The sequence below is a fragment of the Pituophis catenifer genome, unplaced genomic scaffold (genome assembly GCF_029215685.1).
Source record: "Pituophis catenifer annectens isolate HBS135680 unplaced genomic scaffold, rPitCat1.0.hap2 SCAF_2, whole genome shotgun sequence".
NCBI classification, from domain to species: Eukaryota; Metazoa; Chordata; class Lepidosauria; order Squamata; family Colubridae; genus Pituophis; species Pituophis catenifer.
The window spans coordinates 180,629,145-180,648,210 of record NW_027256882.1 but is presented as its reverse complement, the minus strand read 5'-3'; the positions used below and the strand labels follow the sequence as shown (position 1 = coordinate 180,648,210).

The following is a 19,066-nucleotide window of genomic DNA, read 5'->3' as shown; positions in this document are numbered from 1 at the left end:
TAATCCTTCTATTTGATCTGATCCCTTGACTTTAGCTGCTGTTTGATTAATTCTTAGATTTGTATCTATTGTTCGCCTTTCACATTATGGTTATTTTAGAAGCACTTGGAGTGGACGATTTACTATTTTTATTTCACGATCATTATTACTGCTTGTACAAACTACTTCAAGGGACTGCTTAATACAGAAAAAGGGCATCAATTTAGGAGAAAAAATTGTAGAAACTGCTTAGAGACTTACATTGAAGATCTGTGGCATCTCCAGAAAGTAAAACTGGTTCTGATTGTGATTGAACTTTTGAAGATATGAAGCGTATTCATTTTTGCTCTCCTCAGCCATGTGACTACGCAGGTTGGCTTGCTGCTTGGCCTGGGAAAAGTTGGGGCAGTGATGAGAGGAAAACCATATTTCAAGCAAAGCCACAAGCGAAGAATACAATCCAGCTTTGAATTTTCTTTATTGAAGTATGCACTTTAGGCAATCTTGTTCTTTGTCTCAGTGCTGTTTAATTTGATGGCCCTCAGTAGCAAATGATCATCCAGGTGGAATCAAGAGCACTCTACTTTCTCTACCAGTTAGAACTAAGGACCACTTTCTTCAGGTGCTCCAAACCCCCAACCCCAAGTGCTTAAACCCCCCATCAAGGTTTCAACAATTGTGGGCAAAATTCTGGAAACTGAGTTTTTTTTTTTTTTAAAAGTCTGCATTTTTAAACTTTCCTCCAAAAGAACAAGAAGTGACTTATGTATCATTTTCCAAGATACCTCCTATCTGGAAGATGCAAGTCCAGTGCATCTGGGACTTCAAAGGACCGCTTTGACAATAGATTGCTGTTCTTGGTGCTTTGGGGGTGAGTGGGGGAGGGGGGGTAGCTGGCATAAACTGGCATCATTCTTTCTCTCCAAAAATTTTTTCCCCAAGATATGCCTCAGGTTTTATGACTTACTGGGGAAACAAGCCATCATTTGCTTAGAAACATAACACCAACATAACCAGCAGAAAGTTCAACAGCAGAGCTCCATTCCTGGGCTTTAGCACAAATGAGTCAGGATCTTTATCATCGCTTCCATTACAGAAGTCCTCATTACTACCCCTGGGGCTGGGAAGCAGCGGCACAGTCCAGATGCTGACCTTCTCCACATCTGCCTTGGTAGTATTGATGTCCTGATCCAGCTTCTCTGCATTCAGCACAGCTTTCTCAGCCTCCCGGCAGTCACGTTCAAACTTGCGTTTGCTCTGTGAAGAAAAGCACCAGAGTGTTGCCCTTGCCTGCAGCCCATTGCTATGCTTTCCCTTTGCTGGCTTACCCAAGTGGGAATGACTTGAAATACCATTTCGGTAACAGACTCATCACTTGAGCTATGAACAATCACTGCATAAGCTTGACTTGATTAGCCATTCTGAGCTTTTAAGTAAGAACTGGAAAAAGGATGAGGGGTTCTGCTTCTGATCTTTAAAAATATGCTTAAAAAAGAGATTCAGACTGTTATATCTCATGATATAAATAGAAGTGTACTGAAAGAGGGAGCAGAACTGCTGTTATCAACTGGAGGATCTTTGGCAAGTACTTAAGCAACTACCTTCAAAAACTGCAATAATGAAAGAACCATCTCAGCTACTCACTTTTTCCCACCAGATTCAGACCTAATCTGTAGATACTCTATTGGTGAGAATAAACTGCCTTTTGGTTTAAAGCAAGAAAAGGTCCCTTGAAGTTAACTGACTGAAATGTCTGGTTTAGCACTTTTATTTGTCCCATCAACTTCTATCCATGTCTTCGAGATTAGACTTAAGGAAAAGGTTAGACCTGCCCAGGAATGAGGGGTTCTATATTGGCCTCTACCCCAACTCAGGAAGCAGACGGAACTAATCTAGGGAAAACAAAACAAAGAACAGCAGGGATATTATATACTCTGAGTTTGGAAATACAACTTTTTGTAGATTTTTTATTCAATATGGATGCTTAGTCTACATGTGGACACACATTCTGATGACGTGCACAGTTTTGTACTTTATGAAAATCTGGTGCTTTGAATAGAAACATTCAATCATACGAACACTTATTTTAATCATGCAGAAAGGCACACCCTGAAAACATTAAGCATTGACAAGAATTGCTAGTTTTCTGTTTACATTAGTGTGACATTATCAGTGAAAACAATCCTAGAGAAAGACGTACTTTTGTCTCTGAAAAGCTATACTCTACTTTAATGGGGTTTTTCTCCCTAGAAAACTAACCCAATGATCATTGTTTTTATCAATACACAAAACTCTATAGCAGCTTCCCCTAATTTTGTGCTGAAAGCTAGGTTGAGCTACAATTGCCTTACAGGCTATTCTGGTCTGGGATTACAGGGTGACAGATGTAGCACATCTGGAGGGCATCAGGTTGGGAAAAGTGAGATCAGAAAGACTTGGAAATTTCCAGAACAGAGCTGCTTTCTAGGACCAACAGCCTAAAGTTCCTCCTCTCCCTTGACATGCACTCTGGATGTTGTCACCGTTTCCTTGTATGCACAAATTCTCCAAGGAATTTTTAAAGATTGGATAGCGGAATTGTTGCTGGAATAAAAAAAGCTCCATTTATTTTCCAAGCAATGTTTCCATCCATGTTTGGAGACCTCTGGGGGGAACAGTGTCCTCCACAGCTGTGATCCTGCTTGAAATATGAATCAAGCAAACAAGCTTTCAGTTTTCAAAGACAAAAATACAGAATCCTTACAACTGGCACACAACCTGAATGTTAATCTAAACTGCTACGGGAAAATCAGAACTCACATTTTCAAGTTGCTTGAAGGAATTCTCTAGCTGCTGTTGAGCCCTTCGGCCTTCTTGCAGATACTGGGAAGTAAAAATGAATTTAAGAGAAAGAAAATTATTATGAAAAGTTCTTGAACTCCCAACACATTGAATCTCCCTTCCCAAATCATTAGATGACAATAATACTTCCAATGAGTAAAACCTTCAACAACCCCAGAAATCAACTTCAAAGAGCTTTCCAACATCAAATGGCTCTGTGGCTTCTTTTACATCAAAGCTGGCTTTTGCTCTCACAAAATCTATTTTTCATTTACATATTTTATCTCCAAGAATATCTATAGCTAAAATCCCAAAAATAGAAAAATGAAGGGAGGTGGGGATATTTAAGAAATATCTAAACATGAAACACTTGAGGTGAATGAGGGGATCCTGCACTGATAATATCCTAAGAGTATCTATAATTCATGCATTCTTCCAGATCTGAGATCTAATACCACTGAGATGGAGATACATATAAATTACTCTTTAAATAAATGATAAAAAATAAATATTTAAATACTGCATTAACAAAATACCTGAACAGCAAATTGTGAATAATTGCTATTAAAACATCTTCCTAGCCACTCAAACTCTCAGAGATCCAAAGACAACTTTGCCAAGAGGGGAGTTTGGCAACAAGATTTATGACAAGGAATCAGAAGCCCTATCAATTCAGAAAAGAATCCTCATCATTTTCTGGGAAGTTCTTGGAATCATTCCTCTTTATTTTACAATAACAATGAATGTGCTGCTATAATTCCTACACTGAAGCATTCTTTAAATCTGCACACACCAGAAGACAAGATAGATTATTGCACTGCAGAAATCTTTCTGAGAGCAAAATCACACAATGACAACTTGTGCCATTTGGAGATCTGTAATTGGAACTCTTGCATCTTTAAAATAAATAGCTGCAGTTACTCTTCAAACTGCTGCCCCCTCTATGCCACCAGGCAAGCAAATTTTGAAATTTCCATAAATCAGAAAGCACTATTCCAATCAGCCGTTGCATCCCACCTCACCAAAAAAAAAAAAACAAAAAAAAAACAAAAAAAAAACCAACAACATTCTAAAACATTCCTGGGCCTTCATTGTTTGAAGATGTGGATCATAAAAGACGCAGTAAAGACTGGTGAAAAAAAATCATGATTCGTTTTAGGGCAATAAAGCAGACTTTGAAGCTATGATTTGTTATCTTATTTACTGAAACTGTGGCTTATTACAGCATGCAAGTTGAAACACACAACTTGTTTATTGTTTCCTGCTTTGTCCTGCCAAAGTTTCTTAATAGGGGTGAAAGACAAAATCAGTTAAAAAGAGAGGAAAAACCAACCAATATGCTATCGGTCAAATAGCATATTTACTTTTCTGAAAAATTTACTGTGGCCTATTTAACAAATTAGTGTTTAATGCAATATGCAAGCACCATAAATATCTAGAAAAACAAACTCTAGTTGTCAAAAGGAGCAATAACCACCAACAACAGGGAAGTAGCATGGAAGGTCTCCATGAATGACAGACCTTCAAAAAGGAATAAAGTGAAAATCAGTCTTTACAGACACCAAATTCTCAGTGGACCGTCAATAATAAAGATGCTGAGGAAATCAAAATACACAACTCTCAAGCCAAAGGCATAAGATATCAAAACCTGATGTTTGATCCCCGCCTTACTAGCTGAACTACCATTCTGGATGTCTTGCTGCCACAGTTTATTTCCCAACAATTTTACCAATTTCCTTTCCTGTTTCAGCTCCTGCAAGTCCTTGGAAAGCTCCACACAGATCTGGGCTAGAAGGTCTTCTGCTATGACTTCCCGTTGGCCTGCAAAGTCATTCAGCTCCTTCACCACTTGAAGGAAAGCATGGTATTGACAAAACCTACAAAGAAAAGACACTTATTTAAACTTAACCTGTAACAAAGAACACTGTCCTCCTCCTCAAAACAAGAAAGAACTTCCAGGACTATACTTCAATGAAAATGAAGTGTAGTCCTTCACAGTTCAATGAAGATACAGGTGATAAGAACAAGCATGGAGATAAGAAAAGGCGTAAGGACAACCCTGATATCCCTAAAATTTGGGGCTAGTTTAGTAAAGAGACAACTTGGGAGGGAGAACATGTACATTTTTTAAAGCATGGAAATGTAGAAAAATGTAGAAAAAGAAAAAAGGACTTGTTTTCTCCCTTTACCGATGGATGATTCCTTCTTAATGAGACAGTGGTTCGTCTGAATATATTGCTAACAAAAATAGCTACATGTATGCATGGAATACGATGCAAAAAGATGTAATTTTTTAGTTGGCACTAGCTTAGATGATTTTTTTTTAAAATTTGATTTATATGCCGCCCTTCTCCGGAGACTCAGGGCGGCTTACAATGCGTTAAGCAATAGCCTTCATACTTTTGTATATTTATACAAAGTCAGCTTATTGCCCCCACAAACTGGGTCCTCAATTTACCTACCTTAGCAAGGATGGAAGGCTGAGTCAACCCTGAGCCTGAGTTACTTACAGTAATTGCAGACAGCTGGTGTTAATCACAATGCTATCAGTCTGCTGAGCCACCAGGCCCGATTTAAAAAGCAATTAAGCCAGTTTGTTGAAGATCCACCACTAACTGCTTTTAGCCATGATGGTTACATCTCTTCAGAAAAAAGACTACTACAGAACAACCACAGAATATTAGTTGCTGGGTAGCAGAACTATTTTTGGACTGTTTTTATTTCCTCATTCTCTGCTGGAGACAGAATACAATTTTGTTTGCCCTTCTTGTGTTCATAAATGTATTGACCTCCCACAAAGATACTAACTGCACCTAAACTAACGTCCCTATATTGACAGTCTGAATTGAATGTAGCCATTATATTTATGTCTATGTTTCTTATAAAAAAACCCCACACACCTATGGGTTAAGTCTGTACCCAATTTATTAAGATGATGAAGATTTGACACAGGATTTTAGTTTTTATGCAAAGTTTTGTAACTTTCCTGGATGCACCTTTAGAATTATGTAAGAACTATATTCTAGGTATTTCTTTTTCTTCACTTTTTTTTAACTCATATTAGCCATCAGAACATGGGCATACATATTAAGTACAATGAATAATGAAAGCAGTTGCCAGTGATAAATCTGAACTGCAAGATCAATAATTAAAGCATACACATTGAGAGAAATTACTTCCTGGATATGTGGACTAGATTGCTGATTGCTGCCCAGTCAGTCCAATAACATTAACCAATGCTAAATTTCACCAAGTGACTGGAATGGTGAGCCCCACAGGACTTCATTCATATTTATAAACCTCAGAATCAAGTATGTTAAGTCATGTGGTTTATGTTGCAATGTTCCCTTTCATCATCTGTCTTCCTGCTGATGCTCATATTAGTTCTGCAAAGTGGATGCAACTTTGGATCACAACATATGCTGCTGCTTCCTAGGCATTCCTTTGACGACTGCTGCTGTGTACAATTTGCAAAGTCATCTTGGCCAGATCTTGCTAAGCTCAAGTTTAAAAACAGACAAGATTTGTCTGCTTGAAATATGTACAGCACTGGCTTCATCGCAGTTAAACTCTTATGCTCACTGCTTACTTTGTGTCTGGATCTTCTCGAGAGGTCCTCTTGGGAAGGTGCTTTTTCACAAGATTTCTGCAAAAGAGATAACATGCACAACATACAATATTGACTTGAAATGGAACAAAGAGTGAACTCATATCTACGCTGTCAAAAGGTACACTGCCTCATTCAAACATGATTACACTTCAATATTAGACTTTTAAGCAGCTTCAGACTGTTGGATTTTGTTAGATGGAAATGTTAATATACCAGCCTGGATAAAACTATTCTTATTTAATAGGACTTTTCCTACTTTCTCTACATTTCATCTATCTCAAATCACATACAGTATGAGATAGCCATACTGTATGTGACTTTAGCCATACTTGAGCTAAACTACATAAGTTCTTGGATTCTTTCTCTTCCCTAAAACTTGAATCCAAGCATCTGTCACCCCCATTGCCACCCCCAATTCCTCATACCTACCTCAGCTGCTTCGCATATGCCTGCTCAATTTCAGTCCGCTCTTTCACAAATTTGACATATCTGTCCATCAGGTCCAGGCCCCACTGGGTGTGGCGCTCAATCCTGTCAAATTGATCCTGTGAAGGGGAAGAGGGGAGAAGTGTGACCCAATGCTGCTGAAAACCCACAGACTTTTTCTGTGACCCAAATAGACTGGGTCACAAAGGCCTGGCACAGATGATAAAAAAGGGTGACCAAGCTGTGTCGGCAGGGATTCACTAAAAGAATTAAGGAAAAGCAATAACTAAACATGCAAATATCTGCCAGAGTTTGAAACACTATGGTCTCAAACAACCAGATTTTATTCAGAGGCTTGAGTCAAGAACTTGGCTTTTTAGGTCAAGGGTTGCAATCAGCCTCTGAGTGACATGCCAGGGACTATATCCATGAAAGTAATCAGGCCTAGACAAAAACTAATCTTCAATATGTGTATAATACATAGTTCTAATCATTTCTCCCACTTGCATTTAACTATTTTGTCATGTCCCATAAAAATGACAATCTGGTGGAAACATTTGCAGTTCTAGCCAGACCCTTATCGTATTGCAGTATGGCTTTGGAAACTAGTCCCTAATTAATGTAAGACAAAATCCACTTGAAGCTCTATGCACAAAACCTAATTCCTAGTTGCTCTCTAGGCCTGGTGGGTGGGAAATAGGGGGAAGGCGGGTCATTCTACTCATCATGCAACTCACATCAGCACAATTCAAGCTGACATTACAAATTCTTCATTGTCTTTCATGCTACTAAACATCTAAGCAAGGGCCCAGGGCTTTGGCGTCTCAACTTTTATACCGAATAGTATTTAAGAAACAATATGCTACATTCCTATGTATCCTCCCACCCCATGACATTAACCAGAAATCAGAACTTTTGTGAGTTTTACAACTCACAAGAATTTTTACAACTCACAAGAATGTGGCTGGCAGACATTAAAGTCCAACCTTTTTGTACCCACTAATGTACACTTCATCTCCTCAGATTTTGCAAATCACAGATGGCAATGTGACAGAATTACTATCTCAAGGGAGTTCTGTTCTATTAAACTTTAGCAAGTTCAAAGCAAACAGTTCTCCACAGTATCACATTCTTAATATGCCTGTCTCATAAAGAATAAAGAGTTCAGTTTTTAATTTAGTTGGAGGAATACTAGACACAGCACTACTGAGCTAGAAGTGATATACAGAACAAATACTATCTCTGAAGCAGTATAAATAGGAGACATTCCTTCTCCACTTTTTGTTTACTAATTACTTCCAAACATGAGAATGTTAAATCTAAAATGACAGGAACACTGTAGATTTATCAACAGATGATGAGCCCAACTAAAATGGAGAACAACTGGATCAGGACTTTTAAAACTGACAATGATTATGTGCCATCCAGCCCCTGTTAATCTTAACAACCACCCTGATTTTCTCCAGGATGATCTGTCCTCAACCTGGTCCTCCAAGTCTTTCAACACTGAACACATTGCGATACCAATGGAATCCATCTACTTTGCTGTTGGTCATTCACTTGTTCTCCTTTTTTTCATGTGGCCTTTTAAAACTGGAAAATTAATACAGGAGAAAGCCATAAATATGGGTTTCAAGCTCTTCAACTAAATAGGTTTGTGAGAAGAAACGAAGATATATTGCAAAATGCTTATGATCTGCAAATGTGTTAACAGAACAGACATGATTTAATGTGCAAACCAGCAGTAAACTATGTACTCTGAATTCAAGTACTCTTAAGTACTAAGTAATCTGAATTAATAAAATCCTTGAACTACACTGGCTATTTTTATAAGAACAATTAGCAACTTAGTTATGTTCTATCCAAAATATTTTGCCTCTAAGTAATTCATCCCTAGTGAATTCCACTAGTATTTCCATAAAAACTATCACAACAGCAAGCTGCTACCTGTGAGATCTAGAGAGAGTCACTTCCCAACTCTATGATACATTTTCTAACCAGAGATATCAATGCAAATATCTAGGCAGAATTACTCCTTTATTCTCCAGGAATGTTTTAATATGACATTGTTTAGGCACAGATCATTTGATAGGCACATTTTGACCTAGCTCTAAGAAATTTAAATTCATATTTTAATATAAGTGAATACAGGCATTCAAACAGAAAAGGGAGGAGTGTAAAAATATGAATTCCACACTGTCTCTTTTCCACATTTTGGGATCTTATCAGTTGAAGAGGGATGGCTCCAATTCCTTCTTTGGCATTATGTTCAGCCCAGCATGAAACCTACAGCAATTTTAGAGCAAATGTGATGTGCCCACATGACAGGTAGCCCAAATACTCTGAGGCACCTGCAATGGGTAGTCTTTAGAGCCGAAGAAGGCCCAAGAATGCCAATCACTGGGGAAAATGCATGCCTTTAATTCCTAATACAGAAGTTGCATCTGCTCAGGAACAGATTTTCACTAATGCTGATGGAATAAACCATCCTGAAGCCAGCACTTGGGTTGAATAGGAATGTTTTTTTTCAGCTCTGGAGTCCAGCGAAGTCAGCTGGCAAACTTTCACTTCCTTTACTTGGCACCCTATTTTAAGACAACTATTTGCAGCTGGACAATGTTTAAGGAAGATTTCTAACAAGTTCTCTTTCCATCCTTAATGCATAAAACAAACCACTGTTTGAAAACGACTTTGAAAATAAGGATGCATTGTTTTCCGATATTTAAAATTAATTACTTTGGAACGTAGCTAGTAATTACAGCATCATGAGTGAGCTGCCCAGATCCTGCATTTGGACTCCGGGCTCTTTTGGGTAACTTAACTTTCACTGAACAATGATAGGAAAATTTCTTCCTTTCATTTGAATGATTGTTATTGACAGGCTCAAAAAACTGCATTTCTGAGCAGTTTCCTTTATTGTTCCTCACCTACAGATGAGATGGGTGGCACATAAATCAGATAGATAGGCAGGCAGAAATCTTGCCAAGCTAAAACAACTACTTGCATCATTACAGATACATTCTGAAAAGCTGTAGGGAGGGGCTGACTTGACCCTATTTCTGCCAACCAAACATTGCTTTGTCTTGGTCATCTGGAATGCAGCTCCTCCCTCCTGGGAAACCAGACTACATTCCGCCACAGGTATAAAGTATAAATAGCAAATGATTTTCTTTCTTGAAGCCGGGAGATGCACAAACTCTACGCAGGGCAGTCACTGAGAAAAGGAGCTGCCCCCTGGATACTTTCTTTCTCCCCTCAAGAATATCCTCACTATATGCTATCAGCTTCCTCTAGATTAGGCAAAGACAGGTAAGGAGATGTATGTGTCTCAAGGCTATGTAGCAGCAGCAACACTTTTCCTGGCTGTCATCTAATGCCATTTTGGGAGGGAAAACCAACATTATGATCATTACCAGAACAATGTTTCAAAAGAGACATGAAAAGCGAAGAAATACAGGTAATCCTTGATTTATGAAAATAATTGAGCCCAAAATTTCTGTTGCTAAGTGAGACATGTGTTAAGTGAGTTTTGATCCATTTTATAACCTTTCTTTTTTTTTATTGAAAAAGTTTTTCAAATACAGATTTTTCCCTTTTCCCCCCCTCCTCCCTAACCCCCCCTCCCCTCCTCCAAAATAAAACCCAGATTAATAACAGATTATATAATACTTTACCATCCTTTTACTCCACCCCCCATATGCTGACCCTTTCTTTCTAACAATATTATTATATCCCCCTTGTACTATACTATACATTTCAAAGCAACATTCAGCTGTAAAACATTTTACAACCTTTCTTGACACATTTGTTAATGAATCACTGCAGTTGTTAAGTTAGTAATATGGCTGTTAAGTGAATCTGGCTTTCCTATTGACTTTGCTTTGAAGGTCATAAAAGGTGTTCGCATGACTCTGGGACACTGCAACTGTGATAAATAGGAGTCAATTGCCAAGCGCTCAAATTTTGACCACATGACTGTGGGGATGCTGCAACGGTCGTATGTGTGAAAATCATAAGTCACTTTTTTCAATGCTGTTGTTAACTTCAAATGGTCACTAAATGTACTGCCGTAAGTCAAGGACTATCTGTATTGCATCCAACAAGAGAAAAATCTTAGCAATCGCTAAAATGAATGGTTCTAGCTTCATGCTGTTTCACTGAATCACTTAGCCTTCCCAAAATCTGGTGATTTCATGATGAATCAGGCTACAACTACCATCCCTCTGCAACCAGTATTACAATCAGCTATGCTGGCTAGGGAAAATGGAAATGTAGTCCCAAAAGTTTGAAAAACACAACAGTAGGGACTGATTGAGATCTTGGCTACATCTATATGCAAATGTAAAAAAACCCCTAAACTAACAGCAGATTTATATAATGGAGTTCATTATAAAAAGTGATTTAAAACATACTTTAAAATATGGACTTTACCACTTGGTATAAGGTACAGACAATATGCTAAATATCTCAATAACATTCACTAATATAAAGAACATTATATCTTGTTTCACTGATTTTTTTCATTGAAATGTTCACACAAGGCTGTGATATGCGTTACCACAAGGCGTCTTATAGAGCTTCCTACAAAAAGCAGGCCATTTTGAAGGACAGGAGACATGCTTTCTATTTAATCCTCTAGCTTTCCCAATTTGGTGTTCTCCAAATGTGTAGGATGACAGTAGCTAAGGATTCAAGGGAACTAAAAGTGCACTGAAGGCACTCAGCTGGGAATCTATGTGTAAATACATAGACAGGATTACAATTAAGTTATCCTGATTATTATTACAGATATCATTTTAAAAGAATGGAAGGAGAAAGCAACAGGCTGTGTCACAGATAATTCTTCTGAAGGGTGGCTCTGGACTCATCACCTCAACTGGGGACAATTCCAACTGAAATTTATTTTATTTATTTTAATTTATTTTATTAAATTTATATATCTCCCTACTCCCGAAGGACTCAGGGCGGTGAACAGCCAAAAAATAAAACACATAGATTACAAAATTTAAAAGACAGTATAAAACCACATTAGATAATTTTGGCCCGGGACAAATTAAAAAAACCCCAATACTTAAGACAAATTTAAAATGTACAAATTAAAAAGTTAAAAGGGAAAAATTACTTACTAGAGATAAGGAAATATTTTTATCTCCACTAGTATGTGCTTCCTAAGTAATGTAAATTAACTATCAACAAACTGAGTAACATTTAAGAAAATAATTTTCCTGACAGTCTTCTTTCTTGCTTTTTGTTTGATCAGCTGCTACACTCTTAAAAATTAAGAGCTGATGAAACAATCAGTATTCAGAGGTTTACAATCTCTAGTCTCTCAGCAATAATTAAAAGCCATCAAGGGTTTTTTTTATGCAACTGCCAGTCCTGAAATTGCTTTAAAAAAATCTATGTGCAGATATCTAACTAAATATAGAAAAGAACCATTCTCTTCACATTTCCTTCAACAGATAGGTCTCAGAGTTTTAGAGATATGATAGCTTTAATCTGTAGTCAGACATCTAGCAAATCAATTTCAGATGGAATCCTTGGATCACTGCCAATTCATTTTATAGGATTGTTTTTTAGCCAAAGGAAATTTTATACCATGGATTCCAATGTAGATTTAAGGCATAATTTTAAAATCATTCTGACAGTTTATTTGTCAAACACCAAGAGATAAGTTTGGGACCTAGCATCACCTTATCCATATCAGATTTTACACATTCATCCCCAATAATGTTGAAGAGTTAACACTGTTAATTTCACTTTGATGAAGAGCTAAACATGGAGGATTTGCAACCTGCCTATCATTCAGAAACAGAGAAAGAGAAAAATGGCAATGGGAAGAAGCTGGCAAATAATTTTATGGTAAAGACTCTAAACTTTAAAGGTGGAAAGCAGAAATTCAAAGAATTTGGGTAAGTTTTCTGCTGATATGTAGATCGGAAGACCATTAAATCAGTGGTGAAATCCAATTTTCTTTTACTACCAGTTCTGTAGGCATGGCTTGGTGGACATGGCAGGGGAAGGATACTGCAAAATCCCCATTCTCTCCCCACTTCTGCGGGAAGGATATGGCAAAATCTCCATTCCACCACACTCTGTAGCCAGCCAGAGGTGGTATTTTCCGGTTCTCTGAAGTACTCAACATTTCTGTTACCGGTTCTCCGAACTGCTCAAAATTTCCACTACCGGTTCTCCAAACTGCTCAAAATTTCCACTACTGGTTCTCCAGAACCTGTCAGAACCTGCTGGATTTCACCCCTGCATTAGATCTGTTGAAATGCAGTTCACATAATCTCTGCCATTATGGGAGTTGTTGTCCTTCAGATTTAAAAGACTCCAGGTTGGGGTTAAAGTTTTTATGTAGTTTTCTCAAGAGATAGCTAAAAGCTCTTTCTCTTGTCTGCAAAAGAGAACTCTGAAAAATACTTCTTTTTGTTTAAAGCTTGAAAATGCTATAAGAGAGTCTTAGCCTTAAGAGGTTCTACTTACATTCAGTACTGATGAGTCAATACACAAAAGTAAATATTTTTCTGATTACTTCAAGAATTGAACTAATTAGTTCAAGAACTGGATGTTTATTGGATGTAGTTTTTCCTTGGCTCTAAGCTTTTTGGGAAGTCTACTGTCTCCAGGTTGCTTAGGTATTTCTTTGAGGTATTTCTTTGGAGTCCAAGAGAACTTTCTCTCTTTCACTAATTCTATCAGTCATTGAAGCCCTGAGGGAGAAGGAGCCAGTAAGACAGATGTGTCACATCAGGGCCTTTTTTAGTGATCTTGTGATTTTTTCCCCCTAAGAAAGCAGAAACTATTAGAAAAAAATAAAAAAATAAGCTAGATGACATACCTTCTCTCCAAACATAGCTGTTATATTTGAACAATTCCATTTGTGTATGAGCCAATGATATGTATGAGTGAAACAATACTTCTCATTAGACAAACTGGTTGCTTTAAAATGCAGTAATTACTGCTTTGAAGCACATCTCACTATCACAAACACACTTTGCATGAGCTAAAATTCACATTTCTCTCTTTAAGTCTTTAGTAAATAGACTCCACAGTCAACGGAAATAGAAGTGTTTCTTTCTTAACAGAATAACAGAATCAGAAGGGACCTTGGAGGTCTTCTAGTCTAACCCCCTACTCAAGCAGGAGGTCCTATACCATTGCAGACAAATGGCTATCCAGTCTCTTCTTAAAAGCCCCCATTGATGGAGCACCCACAACTTCTGAAGGCAAGCTGATCCACTGGTTTATTGTTCTGTTAGAAAATTTCTCCTTAATTCTAGGTTGCTCCTCTCCTTTTTTAATTTCCATCCATTGTTTCTTGTCTTGCCTTCTAGTGCTTTGGAAACTAGGTTGACCTTCTTTGTGGTACATGTCAAATACTGGTACACTGTCTCCCCAGGTCCTTCATTCACTAGACTAGATATACCCAATTCCTACAACTGTTCTTCATATGTTTTAGCCTCTATGTCCTTAATCATCTTTGTTGCTCAATATCTTTTTTATATTGTAACCAAAAGTGGATGCTGTCAGCTTTGGAAGCCATATTAGGCTGGAAGCTTCTAAGCTGCCACCTTCTCATGTGTGGGAAAGTAGGAGGGGGGATTTATTTGAGGGTTTGGATTTAGACAAAATAGCATTCTTCCCGTCAGTCAAGGTCAGGACGAGTCTGCATCTGGAAAAGGAGCGGTTGGAGTACTGTCTTGAGATGGAACGGATGGTGATTGGAGCATGTGACTGACTGATGAGTGAGGGGATGGTTTTGGGGGTTTTGATTTACTGAGGGAAAACCCGGAACTCTCAGATTCGGGTTTTCCCAAGATGTGCCAGTATACCTACTCTAATAAATGGAACTTTGAGAAAATGCTTGCCTCAGAGTTTTTAATTGGAGCAGAGGTTTTTCTGGAACTCTGACAGATGCAACTTGCAAGCTTTTCAATCTTTCCACCTCAGTTTTTCAAAACATATTGTCTTATAAAGCTCTAGATTCTTCAATTAACTTTGACATCCAGGACTGTGGGGCAGGTCGTCATCCCTTCAGCTGTGGTTATGATGGACTAAGAAATTGGCCATGCATTTTGAGTGCCTTGGGAAAGAAAATACTTTAAAACTCAGGTATTGATTCTGCTCAGGCTACAGCTTTATTTCACATCTTTTAAACTTGAGATCTGGATTTTTTTTTTTTTAAAAAAAATGATAGCATAGAGGTTTGTGTTCTAAATATATTGTCACTTTTATTTTGATGTCTGAAAATGATCGAGTAAACCAGAATCTACTTTACTTCTGTGAAATTAGATTATATTCTCTTGCAGTTATTAGCTTTGTTTTGCTGATTTTTGTTCCTCCTTGATTTAAGGCAGTTTGGAGAATCTGTTTTTATTAGAATTTAGAAAGTAGATGATCTGTGCTTGAATTAACAACAAAATTTAAAGACAAGTATCTGACTATTCAATAAAATAAAACAATTCTGGTTTGCACTAGAGTGGTAGTGACAGAGAGTTTGGATGGGTTTGATTGCCATGAGCATAATTCACAGATCCTTTTACCATATTTTTAAATATAAATCGTGGAACAGAAAGTACAGTGTATTTCTGAATATCTGAACATATTTTTGGAGAGGTGTTGGCAGTTTGGCTGACATATTCATATTGTTAATATTTGGATAGTGGTCTAAACGTAGTACCATTTGAAAAGCAAAGTTAAATCTTGAGGTCAATCTTATTCTCCTTTCCTTCTTCCTTTAACCCTGCATTATATATTGATGGAGAATTGTTGAGCTGCTTTGACCTCCACTTATAGAATATTAAAAAAATTGAACTACTTTGAACTGAGTTCAGGGGCTAAAAGCTAGGTTATTTCGCAATTAATCTTGTATATACAAATGTAGGCTTATGGGGGAAATTATATTATAATTAAATTAATTAAAATTATATTATAATTAAATTATACACAGAAAAACATTTCAAAATGAGCTTGTTCTTTACTAAGAAATCTGTGTCAAATTTCCTTTGTTCCAATCAATGAATTCAAAATCTCTCCATTAATGATTGACAGGTGAATTTTAAATACATTTCAGATATGCTTGCCTAAAATATGTCTTTTGGACTTCATAAACAGCAAGTATGTTTAGGACTGTTCCCTCATATTATTATTAATTAGCCAGCCTTTTCCAATTTCATTTCTACTTCAAATACTCTGCTAAAGATCCAGAAACTTTACCATTCTCATTTATTAGAAGGGCACCAAGTGAGCCAAAGCTGATCCTACATATTAGAGAAGCGGAGATTTTCCTGAACTCATTGCATTTCTATTTGCAGGCTGTGTTTTCCCAAATGCCTGAGAAACACAATCTGTTATGTTACTAATGAAAACAAACAAGCAAACTAATATTCAGTGGGGATCACAGCACTGTGTCCAACCTTGGCACTTTAAGACTTATGGACTTCAACTCCCCAAATTCCTCAAGCAACACTGTGTGTTGCCACTCTTTCCCCCATTTAAAATGATGGATAGACCTTCATTTCATGTAGTTGAGAACAGCTGATCTTCACTCACTTCCCCACCCTTGCGGACTTCAGGTGCTCTTCCCCAGGAGTTAGGTAAAGAGGTGTGCAGGGACTATGTTTGCTGTGGAATGCAAGCAGGGCTTTTTCTATATACGCTAATGGATAAGTCTTTGTTTGTGGTACTCTATATGCAAATAAGGCAGGACAATGATGAACAAACTTAGTTGATTTCATTATACTGTTGTCTGGCTAGGGCAAACTCTGTAAGAAAGATGGCATGTACATTGATCAAATAAGCACAGTGTTCCTTGAGCTGATATTCTCTAGATGGTAAGACTTCAATTCCCAGCAGACATTATTAATGTTAAATAGTCAGACTATCTAGGAATTCTGGGAGTTGGAGTCCAGTCTCCCTGAAGGGCTGGGAAGTTCCAATGCAATATCTCAAGGGGATTCTCCCTTGGCACATTTTCAGCACCTCTAGATTTTCAGCAGGTCTAGAACCAAATTTGAACAGATATGGAAAAGTTGTATCTGGGACTTCACAATGCACTTAAAATGATTTTTACGATCTCCTGAAATTTCTCAAGGGTTGTTTTCTTAAAGGCCATTAGCAATCTTGCCTCTTTAGTAACATTTTTTTTTCTGCTTGCAAAAAAAGAAGCCCCAGAACCTTTGAGTTCTCTGTTCATTTCTCTGTATCTTGCAGCTATGTTAAGAAAACATTCATTTCAGAACCTCTTTCGGCTAGGAAAGTTGCTGCAAAGATTCCTGTGGCCCAGATTCTGCTATTGCGACATCTCCTTTCTTCCGGATGGATTGCCATTTCCTAGCAACAAATGAATCAATATACTGGTAATCAGATCAAGTCTTTCTCTCAATGCTGTCAGCGTCACCAATGTGTAAGTAGGAATCTTCACTGCTAAGACACATTTACATCCACCCTTCTTCAGGGTGGGCAAGGACAAGGAAGCCAAGTCTTTGACTGACTTGAGGACTCACAGGGGAACATGACAGATGTGCTTACCTCTTGGGGTTAGGAAATGAAAACCAGATGGAGTTTTGTCCAATTGCAGAAGAGGCTTTCCAGGCTATCTCTCTGGCAAGGCTTTTAAAACATAGAATTATATCACTATTGCACAACAGGAAAAAAAAAGGACATATAGCTTCCAGCCACAGCATTTCTACAGCAGACACTGGAAATAAATCAGCATGGAAACCCTTTTTATGCTGACGTATTTTCACATCTGTGGTGGAACTGCCTCATCCAGTAAGTATCCAAAAGAGAAAATGTAGAAAGTCAATACTTGCATATGCGCCCTTTATTCTTTTAAAGACTAATTTCTTTCTTTTTAATATTTATTGTTTTATCATAACAAATAAAATACAAAACAGTAAAGCAACAACATTTTGTTTCAACAAAATGAAACAAAACAAAAGCATAGATTTAATCCTAACAACAACAACAAAGACAAAAAATAGATAAAAGTAATCAATTAAATTTAACATGTAGGATCCATCCTGGCTGAGTGATGAAAAAAAAAAAGAAAGAAAGAAAAAGCAGTAAATTTTCCTCTATCTGCTTTCTTAAGTGATCCAAAGTACTGAAATTAATTGCAAAAAGCCACATAAGCAACAAATTTCTCTCACTGGTAGATGGACAATACCATGTTGGCTGGGAATTATCTTTTCCAACAAGGCAAAATGAGGAATCAATTGTTTTCCAATTGCTGTTGGACTGCAACTCCATCATTCCTAATTACTGGCTGCAGGCTGATGGGAATTAGATCCAAAATGTCTGAAAATACTCAGGTTTCTTATCTATCCATTTGGTCCTGCTTTAAATCTCTGACAACAGGGATTCTTGACTTTACCTCAGATAAGCCTTTTTAAAATTCTTCATTGCCATTGGTTTACATAAGTTTGTTTTTACAAATGTTGCCCTAGTATTCATAAGATCTTAAAATTTTGTCACTCTCCTGACAGGATTTTAAAATTTGAAGGCAGAATTCTTCATTGCACATCCAATTATGATAGCCTGAGTCAAGCACAAGAAATTTCTGGAAGATTTGCCAGTAAGATAATTCCTCATAAAAAAATATGAAGCAACAAATAGGTCAGAACATCAAACAATAATTCTTCCATAATGGATAAATATGAAAAAGAAAAATGCATTTGTTTAGTCTACCAGCAAATTATGGCAGGATCTCTTACATTTTACTACAAAGTTCCCAATTTTAGCTCTTAGCTACAGCAACTATATTCTTTCAGCTCTTCATATCAATGAGAGTCTATGAGATCCATTCTCCAGTTTATATTTGTAAAGAGGACAAAGTGTCAAGATGCACAGTTGAAAATAGCAAGTCAGGGATGTGAGCCAGTTGGGTGCCTGGTAGCTTCTGCTGATTGGAGGGCATCAGAGTTGTAAACTGACAGCACAAAATGACTTTCAAATATAAAAGCTAAAAAAAAAAAAATGACTGAAGAACAAACTGTTGCTTCCAAGGATCAGGACATCTGGCAAAAAGGAGAGCCTAGTTGGCTGTCCATTATGGACTTCTTGGCTGAGAATGAATCTTAAACTAGGATCCTCCCAGAGCTGAGATCCTAAGGGGGGATTACAAAAGGAAATACCAATCTTCCCACTCACAGCAAAGTTGGGAAGGGAAACAACTGGGGGAATGTTTACAGAGAATAATCCTATTGCAGAGACCTGATAAAT

At 37.5% G+C, this 19,066-nt stretch overlaps 1 protein-coding gene across 2 annotated transcripts in view; it reads right to left on the bottom strand.

The window, feature by feature from the left end:
- The window catches only part of TRIP10 (thyroid hormone receptor interactor 10), a 72,379-nt gene that overhangs the window by 18,236 nt on the left and 35,077 nt on the right, over positions 1-19,066 (bottom strand). For both annotated transcript variants that reach the window (XM_070938228.1, XM_070938229.1), the window contains exons 2-7: positions 6,839-6,954; positions 6,389-6,445; positions 4,529-4,676; positions 2,779-2,841; positions 1,132-1,236; positions 241-369 (exon numbers count right to left, since the gene is read on the bottom strand). In XM_070938228.1, coding sequence (XP_070794329.1) covers positions 241-369; positions 1,132-1,236; positions 2,779-2,841; positions 4,529-4,676; positions 6,389-6,445; positions 6,839-6,954 — 618 coding nt within the window. The remainder of the gene's footprint in view (positions 1-240; positions 370-1,131; positions 1,237-2,778; positions 2,842-4,528; positions 4,677-6,388; positions 6,446-6,838; positions 6,955-19,066) is intronic.